Source organism: Colias philodice, chromosome 19, assembly GCF_061535455.1.
Source record: "Colias philodice isolate Cphi_HAF_F1 chromosome 19, ilColPhil1 Martin Lab GWU primary, whole genome shotgun sequence".
Taxonomy (NCBI): domain Eukaryota; kingdom Metazoa; phylum Arthropoda; class Insecta; order Lepidoptera; family Pieridae; genus Colias; species Colias philodice.
The window spans coordinates 4,105,782-4,119,608 of NC_143104.1; the positions used below are offsets into that span (position 1 = coordinate 4,105,782).

The 13,827-nt window shown below is 32.5% G+C and overlaps 1 protein-coding gene across 1 annotated transcript in view; it reads left to right on the forward strand.

Annotated features, from left to right (window-relative positions):
* Window positions 1-2,501: 2,501 nt before the first annotated feature.
* LOC149479894 (adipokinetic hormone/corazonin-related peptide receptor variant I-like) overlaps window positions 2,502-13,827 on the forward strand; it is a 64,691-nt gene continuing 53,365 nt past the window's right edge. The window contains exon 1 of the mRNA XM_089707641.1: window positions 2,502-2,780. Coding sequence (XP_089563767.1) covers window positions 2,502-2,780 — 279 coding nt within the window. The remainder of the gene's footprint in view (window positions 2,781-13,827) is intronic.

Genomic DNA, 13,827 nt, shown 5'->3' on the forward strand with positions numbered 1-13,827 from the left:
CTTGCTGATGATGTGTAAACGACAAAGCGACTGCCAGGAAACGATAAAATGTCGTCGCGATCCAATGGGAACAGCTAGATACGACAGTCGCTAAACGATAAAAAATGTTGACGACAAACAATCGTTATAATGGGAACAGGTAGAGACGACAGTCGTCGAACGATAAATTAGTCGTTACGACATAGCGGGAACGCGCCCTTCCCGGACGAAGCAAGTGAATGTTCGAAAATCTTTGACTGCAGTTCTATTTCTTTTTAAAAATAAAGGAATGTTTCCAATAAAGGAATGTTTGTTAGCAAATTTTTCTATCTTGAGTATTTCAAGTAATTTCCCCTTAAGGGCCCATCGAAAATTTCCTCACTGTATAAAAGGATCACGTTGTTGATAATAATTATGCTTAATATAAAATCTGTCAGTACCAGAAGCTTAACCTCTTTCCCTTCTTCATCTATATTATCTAAAATTTCCGTAATTAACAAACAAATCCAACCGAAGCAAAAATATTTATTAGTGAATTTCCATATGCCTAATGCCCCCCCCCCCACTAGGGAGTAAGGGGCATTATACATCTTTTTCACTGATTGATTTTCTTTAGGGACAAGTAGGTGATCAGCCTTCTGTGTCCTGCCAGATCGAGACATTTTTTTTCATCGTCTCCGCCGGGAATCGAACCCAGAACCCCTCGGTGCTACGCTCACGCGTCAACCACTGTACCAAGGCGGCGGTCGGAGGAAAAATATTTTGTTTTATTAAACGATGATTTTGATACGTCAAACGCATTTGATTTTTACAACTAAAATAAATATCTTCGGGAAATTTCCTTATGAATATAGTAAGGTGATTGAAATAAATCTTGAAGATTTATAGATACATTTTAAATTTAACTTTTTAACGTGATAACGTTTTTAAAATCGTTTTAGTCGGGTGACATGTTCAGAAACTTGTGTCACACCAAAACCTCACGAGCGCGATCGCAGGTATAACGAGAGAGAGACGGACCGATCTCCCGTCTCATCTCGAGCACTGCCACCAATAAGACGTTATCACGTAAACATCTCGATCGTAAACCTACTTTACAAACAACCAATTTTTTTATTAAGAATTTTATTACAATTTATGTTTCAAGTTCCGCAAAAATGTAGAGATTAATCTCATATCTTGGAATTAATAATCTCTTACAGCGCATTTCTTAGAATCTAAGTTTATATTAAATAAATAAATATTTCAGGACAATTTTCACACACGGCACAGTCTGATCCCATACTAAGCTTTCGCTTGTGTTATGGAAACCAGATGGCTGATAAACATACATATATAATTTAAATAAATACTTATATAGATATAATTAACACCCAGACACAGATCAAACATCTATGTTCATCACACAAATATTTGCCCCGGGTGGGAATCGAACCCACGACCTCTGGCTTGGAAGGCAGGGTCAAATATTTTATCATTTAAACTGCTTAAGAAGTACTTAAATAATATTTTATGTAAGAAGTTATTACATTTACCAAGTCGGTCAACTACGGTATAGTAGTAAGCTCCTGTAGTCTGTAATTGAGAAATCGGAACCCCCGGAATCGAACCTAGGACAGGTTCGATTCCGGGGTGGAACTTAGAAAGGAGGTTTGGCTCTGGCTTGTACGATATTAAATCATTTGGTGTTTATATGTTGTTATTATAAGAAGTTTATAATAGCAACAGGTATGACAATAATAGAACAGCTATAAGGAAATGGGAAATACAGAATCGGCTTCGATAACTGCGGTAATAAATGGTTCTTGATTCAACTATTATATAATACTAGCTTACCACCCGCGGCTTCGCCCGCTTTGACTTAAACCTAATAAATTATATACTAAAACCTTCCTCTTGAATCACTCTATCTATTAAAAAAAACCGCATCAAAATCCGTTGCGTAGTTTGAAAGATTTAAGCATACAAAGGGACATAGGGATAGAGAAAGTGACTTTGTTTTATACTATGTAATGATTAATTTATGGCATATGCCATTGTTAATTTTCATAATCTTACATAATTAAAATTTTCAGAATTATTTTATTTATATAATTACTTTATTTAAATAATTTTATTTCCAAATTTGCATTAATGATATTTCACAATTGTAAATTGCATTGATAACAGAAATCGTAACAATTGAGCTTTGATTAGCTTTGAAGTGTATTGTCGCTACGAAGTTCATACGTATTTCGTAGCCGTAGGCGGCATAGTCCGCTACGCTGCTACGAAGTACGGCCGCGTCGTAGGCCCGCTACGCGTGATTTACTTTACGAAGTGTTATCACAGCAATTATTTTTTTAAATAAAAAAGTAATTCCATAAAATAGAATAAAGAAATTTCGGATATTTATGTGACAGTGATTTAATGCAATATAATTTCGCTATTGTGTGCGTACAATTGACCTGTTTGCAAACACTTTAAATGAAGTGCCGTGAGAGTTGCAGTGAAGGAATGTCAGACCGAACAATAGTGTTAAGATGAATAAGACGTGGGACACAGATCATAAATTTTGGGAATATTTTAACATGGATTTTATAATGAATGCTACGGACCCTGAGCAAGAGACAGTTCTAACTTCAGACCAGGGTTTTGTGGTGGGGATATATAGTGCATTGTTTTTGGTTGGAGCTGCTGGTAACATAGCTGTGTTCATTGCCCTTATTCGGTCGAGGCGGAGGAAGTCAAGGGTCAACTTGTTGATGACACATTTGGTCATCGCAGACCTGATAGTTACCTTCATTGTGATACCGTTGGAGGTTGGTTTAAATTTTTTTAAATTACCTAAATAAAAATTAGGTTTGCTTATGTCTAGACATGTAAGCGCTTATTCACATATTTAGTAAATTTATTATTTTTAACGAATTTAATGGCTAGAATAGATTTTACAAACTTATCAATTAAATTTAAAAAACGTTATTATTTTATTTACGAGAATGTCTTTAGAAACCGCATACAAATCGGTATGTATGTTCAACAAAACAGGCAGACAAACTTATCAATTACTAGCTGTTGAGAGTGTGCTGTGAGATGATATATACCTGGCCTATAGCCTTCCTCGATAAATGTGAATCTAACACCGTAATAATTTTTCAAATAGGTCCAGTATTTCCCGAGATTAGCACGTTCAAACAAACAAACTCTTCAGCTTGATAATATTAGTATAGATATTTATTAAATATGTACTAATTGACATGATCTTTTTTATATGCACTGTAAATACAAATTGTATAAGATCTTCTTAAAATAAGGTAAACTAAAAATAATACAATAGAAAGCATTGAGCGACTTCCGGAAAAAATAAATTAGTTTAAGTTCTTGAAGGGTGATAACCCGCACTGGGACAAAAAGTTAGACTTAAGTTAGACTTAAGTTGGAGCACTTAAGTGATCGCTTGACGTACACTTTAATTGTAGCTTGACGTTTCCTAAATTACATTTATACATGATTTAGGGCCGGCGCCCACTTCCGGCACGGCGTGGCATGGCAGGGCAGAGGATTTTATTACTAATGAAGTTATTTTGAATCTTATTTCAATCAGTTTAGAATTCAAGTTACTTTATTTCGATGCCACGATGCCGCGACGTATCGCAGGATGCTGCAGCATGACGCGGCACGCCGCAGGATGCGGCGGCATGACGTGTCTTGCTGTTTCATTCCAAGGAATGCCGCGGCGCGCCATTGCATCCCGCGAGGCGTATGCGTCACTTTGCTAGCTAGTTGAAATAAGGTTGAAACTTATGCAGCATTAGTGGGGCTTTTAGCAGGATGCCACGGCATGCCACTGAATGCCGCGGGATCACGCAGCACGCCGCGGGATGCCACTGCACGCCGCGGGATGCCATTGCACGCCGCGGGATGCTCTGCCGTGCCATGCCGTGCCGTGCCGGCAGTGGGCGCCGGCCCTTATAGTTACGGAATTTGTGTCCGCTTTAGTGTGATGTCATTTCACACTAAAGCCGACCCAAAATATTTTTATTTAATTTAATTATAAATTTTATTCTGCTTTATTTAGATAGTATATTATACTTTAGTTTAAATTGAATAATTGTATATTTTTTTATGCGTTTTCTTCTCATAGTAGCTTTTCTAAAAGCTCAAGTTTTTTCACGATCTCGCAACAGCAATCGAAATTCTAATATTCTTTCTGTATATAATATCTTAAAAGCACACAATATTTAATAATATTAATCAAATGCATTTTTAATGTTTAATATATTAGATAATATTAAGAAGTACAAGAATATATTTTTATCTATTCTGCGTACTTAAGGCTTTCAAGGTCGAGAGCGTGTGTCGTATCAGTCAGTTGGGATTATTTCACGTCATGTGACAGCTTAGTATATTATGATATGAGAATGTTCCAAAAATCTGGTCCTATTTTGGTATAGCTTTTAAAAATACTTTATCTTGACAGAGTTTTTTTAAATACAAATATATTTTCAGATATATATTAAAGATATTTTCGCGGGATAAAAGTTTGATTAAGATCTTAAGTATGTAGTTTTATATTTTGATCAAATATCATATTTATCGACTTGAATATGAATAAAAGTTTGGAAAATCCAAAAGTGCACGACTCATAATGCTCATTTAATTATGAAATATATAAAAAAAAGAAAAAACTTATTGTAGTTTTCGTTTTTTATTAATTGCAATTAAACGACACTGAATTAATTAATCATTCGCATTCAGTGACCTACAATCGTCGATTAGAATATTAAAAAAAAAATTAACTCAAATGATGGATTTTTTCACAAGTTATTGTTTTCAGGTTTCACACATGACGGACAGGAAAATTTTTTGACCTATTTCGGTGTTTTTTTCCAATTCTATTGAAGTAAATCAATTTTTAAAAAGTATGGGATTAATCTCCATTAAATTATCTCGACAATAGTATGCAAAATATCTTGATTCCGTGAACTAACAAGGCTATAATAATAAGAATAGCTGCAAAAATGAGGCGAAAAAAATTTTTCGATCGTAAAGCACTCTCTGATGCCTCGCATCATAAGTCGTGCAATTTGGTTCCAGTTGTTTCCAGCTACGTCTTATAGTCTTAAATATAACAGAAACCAAAGTTTAATGCAAAAATATGATATACTGTGCGTACAAAAGAAAATACAAAGAAATTGCAAGTTTAATTGTTTGAAAAACTTAAGACAAGCTTCAGAGCAAGATAATCTAAAAAGTATGAAATGAATTTTTAAATCTCGAAAGTTCATCATTTCTTTCATGAAGTTAAGCCAGTGGCTTGTTATATAAAGTTAAATAAAAGCAAACGTTTTGTAGCGAAATCTCTACTTGCGTGAACTGACTGACGTATGACAGAATGGTTTAATTAAAAATATGTTATCCGCTTTATTTTTCCTTATATTACTGAGTGATTTTTCAATCCTTAGTTAAAGTTTATTCGTCCAATAACGTATTACACAACAATTTCAAAAATCCGTTCTATTGCCCAACTATAAGTTTCGACGTGACATTTTTATATTATTGTGTTATACTCAACGTCATGTTATACTTTATTGTACAGGTAAGTTTAAACCAAGGATTGACAAATCGCCCCTTAAATAATAAACACGAATGTCGTGTAGGTATGTATGGATGTATCAGATGGATCAGATTTGTATAAAATTTGGTACATAGATAGATTACAGTCTGGATAAGTTGTTTAACAGAATACCACGCAGAAGCCGAAACAAGCCATGACTATATACGCGATAGTTAGAATGTGAACTTTCTCTTATATGCAGATATATATTATATGCAGAGATATCCTGGTATAAATTATTAGTGGAAACATGTGGGAAGCAGTAGTATAAAGCTAGTAGTTATAATACTGTGACATTATTTGATTATGTAAATTGGGTTGTCTTGAGTATAAGGGGCGGAAATAACACAGAAATAATAAGCTGACAATTTATGGTTAAAATGAGCTATGTGAGCTTGCGAATAATGTAAGTTTATAAAATAATGAATTAAATAGTTTTAATCTAAAATGACTTGAGTTGATCATGTAGGTAATTTGGATGGATACCTATAATAAGCTATGTTAATATATAGGTAATTAATATTTATATAATATAATAAAATCGGGTACAAACAAAATCCGACATTCAAATTCATAATAGATAATGTTATTTAATTTTAAATATAAATGTTTTTCAGACTAACTTCTAATTTTCATCCTATTTATTACCTACTAGCTTTTACCCGCGGCTTCGCTCGCGTTAAGAAGTATTAATATTAATTAGGTATATTTTTGCGGCTTTGGTACTTTTGTTTAGCGTATGTAAATACTTAACTTTCATACAAACTTTCATCCCTTATTTAATCACCTTGGGGGTAGAATTGATCCAAATCCTTTCTTAGGGGATACCTACCTGCATGCCAAATTTCAGCCCGATCCGTCCAGTGGTTTGGGCTGTGCGTTGATAGATTACTATATCAGTCATCTTTGACTTTTATATATTATTAAGCAGATTAAAGGTATGAATTTTCGAAAATCTTTTCTTACCGGACGCCTACGTCATAAGATCTATCTACATGCCCAATTTCATGCAAATACATCAAAGGAATAAAAAGTTTCCTACAAATTTCTATTGCCTATTTTACACCTTTAGGGGATGAATTTAAAAAAAAAATTCTTAACAGAACGTCTACGTCATATGATCTATCTACATGCCCAATTTCATGCAAATACATCCAAGGAATAAAACGTTTCATACAAACTTCTATCCCCTATTTTACCCCTTTAGGGGATGAATTTTCTAAAATCCTTTCTTAGGGGACGCCTATGTTATGACATCTACCTGCATGCCTAATTTCAGCCCGATACGTCCAGTGGCTTGGGCTGTGCGTTGATAGATCACTATATCAGTCACCTTTGAGTTTTATATATATAGATATCACTAGCTGTGCCTCATCTTTTTGTTTTAATATGTGTTACTGCAGTAAACCTAAAAGAAAGCGTTTCTTATAAAATATTAAATACAATTTAAACACATAAACAGAGAAGATAGAGTGCTTTTTAATATTAATTTTTTTTCCAAGTGTTATTTTAGCCATTTACACGTGTAACATTTGAATCGTTTTAGGCGAAGTTATGAATAAAACATGTCGATTATCGTGTTCATATATGATTGTGTATGTAGGATTTATTGAACATTGTATAAAAATTATATCATTATGGAATAGATACGTAGTTTTGGAAAGAGTTTTTGAGAAGTTGAACGTAACGAGCGTGTTTGAATATTATTTATTTAAAAACTTTATTGCATGCAAAAAAAGAAAATTTTACTTAAAATGGACATTTGATGCAAAAGGCGGCTTTATGCTATATATAACACGCAATTTCTTCCAAGCAACGAATGCAATGAGGACAATAAAAAATTATGTGGTATACCACGTATTTTTTAACATATATACACAACGAACATGCTAGTAATTGTGTATTTGCGGTCTATATAATAAAAATGAATAAATCACGTTTACAGTCTAACGCGTGTAGGTATCTACAGTAATTTTGAATAACTTAATAAAATTTTATACAGAGTATATTCGATAAGTGTGCACAGGCGATTATTCCGTAACTATAACAGATATCAAAAAACTTTAAACTGATATTGATAGTACTTAAACTAATGAGTAAAATGGCCATAATAAATTTTTAAAAATAAAACGAGAAATATCTAAAAAATTAACTTGAAGCCCTTCCATACATTTAGTATGAGATACGAATATGCCAAGTACATTTAATATGAAAGATTTTAGCTTTTTCTTTCTTTTTTTGGTTTTCTGCTTTAATTACTTCGCAAATTCGAAGGGAAGATTATTTAGAGCGTTTAATGTAACATTTTTGGATATTTCTCGTATTATTTTTAAAAATTTATTATGGCCATTTTACTCATTAGGTTAAGTACTTTCGATATCAGTTTAAAGTTTTTTTTATATCTGCAATAGTTACGGAATAATCGCCTGTGCACACTTAACGATTACACCCTGTATAGCATTTTGTTTCATTCGTTTCATTCTGACCTTTTAAATAGAAGGAATCAGTTGAGACGGCTAAATGCTCTTATTGATCTATAAATACTTCTAAGAATCACTTTCACAGTCAAAGGAGGGAATCATCTTGTTATGTACAATATGTAGCAAACATTAATTTCGTGAGTTTCAAGCTCTCTGACATGTTTGAACATACTTGTATGAGCATTGAATTCATAGGATTATTAAATCGCAAACGAATGATATTTATGGAAATATCAATCATATTATCAATGAGGAAAAAGCGAAAAGGCTGGTTAATCTAAGATGAAATATATTTTTTATGTCCAAAATGTGTTTTTTATTTATTTTTGGTAAATTACAAAGTAAGTATATTATATTAGTGTACATAAACGTAGCGTAACAAAGTGAACTTTTAAAAATCAAACAAAATCGAGTTTACTAAAGACGCTAGTACAGAAATTGTCAAATAAAACTTTTGGCATGACTAGTTGATAGTTATGTTTATGTCTTTTCCTCTAGTTACCAAAACATTTACACTAAGCAAGTTCGTGGAATCTTTCACTCTCACAAAAATATATCTTTTTTCACTCTAACGTACAGTCAATGAGCTAGCAACGTTTTGTGAAATTTTAAAAATAAAAAATTTTGTGAGGTTTTATGAAACCACGGTAAAAGTGAAACTGTTCGAACGGTTCCGAACACTGCTTTGTGTAGCGCATGTCACGTGACGGTCGGCTGCCGAGTAGGTATACCTACTCGGCAGCCGCGATACGTACGCGACATGCGCTACACAGACCAAAAAGTTTGAGACGATGTAATAAAAGTTTCACTTTAAAAATATTGCTTATATGTATATTTCTTTCGAAGAGATATTGTGGAAAATATCGATATAGACAGTGCTTATTAAAAAATTGGATCACATAAATAACAAATTTTCTTCTTGGGATGAATAAGGTTCAAATTAAAATACAACAATAGCTTATTATGAATATTGGGTTACAAAATATTAATTTTATAGGGGCCTTTAGAAAACGACCTTAGCGATGTATAATCTCAAGAATAGCTCTACTCAAACAATATAAAGAAAACTAGGTCATCGTAAACTCATGTAAAGTTATTTTATAAGTTCTGATTAAAAATATATGTCAAACTTCATAAAGTAAAACAGTTATATGATTTCTGTAGGTAAATAATACATAGATTTATCATGTTTTCTAAAATTGGCATTCATTCCAAGTTTTCCAATTCTTGTAATAAGCGAACAAGGTCTACTATTTGGTTAACTTTGGAAAACTCTTAGTCTCGCACAAATCATTGAATTTCTATGACTTCCATAAATTCATAGAAATAATACATATTTCTAAAATTAACATTCGTTTATAAGTTATCCAACGCATCTTACATCCATAGAAACACCTATTTTTGGAAATTAAATACCTATATTTTAACGAAATTTAAAAGCGTATGCTACACATTACATATCGACGATTTGAACCAACATAATATTTTGAACAATTCAAATTGTGTTTCACAGGGAGACTGGATAATACAAAGTATGTATTTGTATTTTTTATTTATTTATTGATTATTTCTAAATACCTAATACTCGAGTAAACCAGACACAAAAAGATACCAGTGTGCTATTTATTTAAAAGAAAATCAGACTATTTACAAAAGGCTATATTTTCTCGACTGTATTTTCAGTAAAATAGAAAAATCTGCTCTTTAGCCACAAGGCCGACTTCGCGAGATAAATTAAGAGTTCGATATCGATACCTAACTTTAAAACAGAGAAATATTCTCTGGAAGTGGGTTTATAATTTCATGTACGGCTAGTTTTTCTTTGGATTTGTTAGCAGTCTAGTTAGCGAAGTTGTGACTTCTCAATGTAACTCAACTTTGAGCAAAGTAATTAACAGTCTACGTGGTGCATATAGCTGTAGCCTTCTGTATTCTGCAAAGTTAGAACTAGTATTATAGAAGTATATAATTGTGTTCTCTATTCGCTAGTACTGTTTTAATGTAGTAATCTAGTTTTAGTAGTAATCTATATAATATATAATATTAATATAATGCTGAAAGGTTGTTTCTTTGTTTGGTAGAACGCGCTAATCTTAGGAACTACGTCTACGGGTCTGATTTGAAAATTTATCTCAGTTTTATATAGCCCGTTTGTAGGTATATTTATTTATTTATTTATTAAGGCTCATTAGCATCACGCCAAGACCAATAGAAGCAGAGCAATGCGGGTAAAACCACGGGGCACAGCTAAATTTTAAATAACAATATGTTCAGTCGCCATTAAATACAATTTATTCCGAAATTCTATGTAATTATTTCATTAAAGAGAGCCATGTGGAATATTCTGGAAACTATGATTTAACTATAATGGCTTTCGCAATTCGCAGTGATATTTCTTTGGCTTCTTCGCGGTAATAATAGAGTTTTGTAGGGAAATAAATTATTAAATTCTAATGCTTCTAACTTCTTACTAGGTCTCAGAAATATCTAGAATTTAATTTATTATATTGATAATGGAAATTAACAATGGACACAAATACTCTATTCATATTAAAAGTGCTTTTCAACGAGACTTAAAATTTTCACAATTATCCTTTGATATTAAATTTATTGTAAGTGCTTTAAATTGTTATAAAAATAAGTTTATTTGTTAACAATTTTAAGTGTCTCTTTTATAAAATAATATGTTTAATTAGGAGTTACTGTATTAAATTAATTACGTAATTTTATACTGAGCAGATAATAATTTTTGCTCTATATAAAATTAACTCATTAAAGTTAGGTATTACTTCTAACTTACGATACTTTTATTCACCAATTTTAATATTATATCACGTTGTACGTTGCACGTGCTCATTTGACGTTATTATCTTTTAAATCTAATATATTTATGCGATAACGACTAAAAGTACTTCACTTCGATATTACAGCACAATACAACTGGTATACAGGGCTACTGGTAATTAGACCGGATCCTTTTAAGAGGTGGTAGGGGAGGTTATTTGCAACAATTTGACTGTATATTGTATATCCGGAAATGGCTCATTTTTGAGATATTAAGGATAATATGGAAGGCCTAATTACCAGTAACCCTGTATACCTATTCATATAGAAATTTATTCGTATCTAAAACATGTTCATTCAGAAATTACAAACAGAAAAGCCTTTGAATGATAATAGGTACTCTTACATAATACATCTAATGTATCAAAAACAGGTATTTCTCGGATTGCTATTAATATGTATTCACATAAATCCTATTCACCAAATCAAGCCACGGTAATATAAAGCTAATAAATAATTTACAATATTCAATTGATTGCCCCGTCTGTTATCAAATCCTGAATTTGAAGAAAGATATTAATTACCAACTGTATTCATTGGTAATCTCCATTCAATATTCATTGAATAATTCGAGCATGCGGATTCAATGTAGGCGGTAAAGAGTACACATGATTTATTGGATATTTATTTATAATCTTAGTTATTTAATTCTTAAAACCATGTACCTTTTTTTTAAGTGGGGAAATCTTGCATAGGTACCCACGGCTTCCGGGGAAAGGGCCGTGGGTTATGTCGGATTCCTACCGACCAAAACCCCACTGTATTCCGTCAAGCCGCATCAACAACGGGGCCACGGGTATAGGTAGAATTCGTCCGTGACCCCATACCTGTGTTCCAGTGTACGAATCGCGATGAATTCATCATTCATCGTTATAAAGATTTCTTTTCTACTAAGTATTTTAATTTTTAAGGTCCATACCACGTCCATACTATGATGTTCACTTAAAATATATGTTATGGAAAAATGTTATTGTGATTTTTTGTGAAAAAATTTTAGCCAATACAGTATATCATCTAGCGATATCAAAACATCATCAGTGCGTTCATTGAATACGTAATGATCCAAAAAACACCCTATTCTATACAGGGTATTTTTTGAAAGGATACCTTATATTATGGTGAATTTATTATTTATTCGACATTCTCTAAAAAGTTGGTTTGGTAACGGCTTTGAGGTGCTATTTTTTATTTGTATGATTGATAGTTGAAAAGAATTGAATTGCTTACATACAAATTGAGAATTATTATAATAAAATATGAGTTTTTGACGAATCCTACTTATATTTACTGAAAAAAGTTCGCATTTACGTTTTATAAAACTATTGTCATTGTATTCTTATAAGAAAACAATATTATTTTAATTGAACTCTAGCATCTATACTCGCTTCCTATATAGATTGTTAAATTTTGACAGAACTATTATAAGACAAAAAGTCTAAACCAGGAATCTGCTAGAAATGAATCATGTTGGTACAAAAATAAGAAGTTTTTTTTAGCTAGCACTTAAGAGGAACAAGTAAAATACTTTTGAATTTGTTTCTATTATAGTAAAGCATTTGTTGCTGAGTATGCATTTCACGTCTGTTTCATTGATCGATTTTCTTAACGAGCTTGTTCGTAATCAGCCTCTTGTCTTACTAGACGATTAACTTTTTTGTTTTTATCCACCGGGAATCGAACTCGGTTCTTCGATCAAACGTTAATTACTCAAACTCAAACAAACATTTATTTATTCAATTAGACTTCTTCTAGAAGCACTTTTGAAACGTCATTACTGGACCAAATAGGCGGATTGTATACTTATTATTCATGCGAAGGCTATTCTGTATTTTCATCTAGAACATTTACATCAAGACTGAAACTTTAATAGAGTCGAATCTCAATTATTGTAATATTGCTGGAACCTTGGCGTAGGATATAAGCTAAATTGTGTCAAGGAAACTAAACTTGAGAATGAAATAATAGATGGGACTTTGTGTGACAGATCTTTGTCGTTTTAATGAAAAACATTGTAATTTATCATTTATCAAAAGTGTGATAAATTTACTGCAATTTGCTTTCTGGCTCATCACTCATAGCCCGACAACGGTTATTCAATAGGTCCACACAGAGCGAGCAGCCTCGCGAACCTTTTTCCGTGGCTCTGGCCTTGGCTTTGGCCGAGGAAAGAGGAAAGACGTTCATATATAGACCTAGGCATGAAAAAGCATGGAACGTAGTCGCTTAAGAACCGCAGGACACTGGACAGTTCTTTGGTATCATTATTATGATTTATGTGCATGTTATGTAAAATTGACATTATTCTAAAAGAGCAACTACGTAGTTTCTTGCAGGTTCTTCTTTGTAGACCGCTTTCCGAATCGGTGGTAAACGGTAAAACTATGTTAGGGCGATTCAAAAGTGCTTCTAGAAGAAGTCTAATTGGACAAATAATGTCAAATGTGTAAAATAATGGGTCTAATTGGTTTGAGTTCGCGCGGTAATTACTTCGCGATGCTGCTCGCTCTTGTGGATCCACCTTTTGACTTTTGCATAATAGTACGTGAGCGAAGTAGCGGGTGCATCCCGAGTACTTACATATAAAAATTAGAGCAGTAAAGTATTCGAAACGATGGGTTAAATAAAATTATGAATAAATCATATACGTAAATAAGCAGTTCTCTTCTCAGTGAAATTCTTATTTATAAAGATAACATCAATTTACTTTGACAGTGCTTGGAAGATTTATCTTAAGGAGGATTCTTCTAGTTTCTTTTAAGACACATTTTATTTAATAAATTGCTTGCGCTTGCATAAGTACTCTCAAATATTGTCTCGTTAATAAGAGTTGTACAATTTTCAAATGAAAGACTGTATGAAGATCAGCGGTTCTATCTCCGTGATTTTAATAATAGATATTTTACTGGACCTATTTATTATTTTACTTAA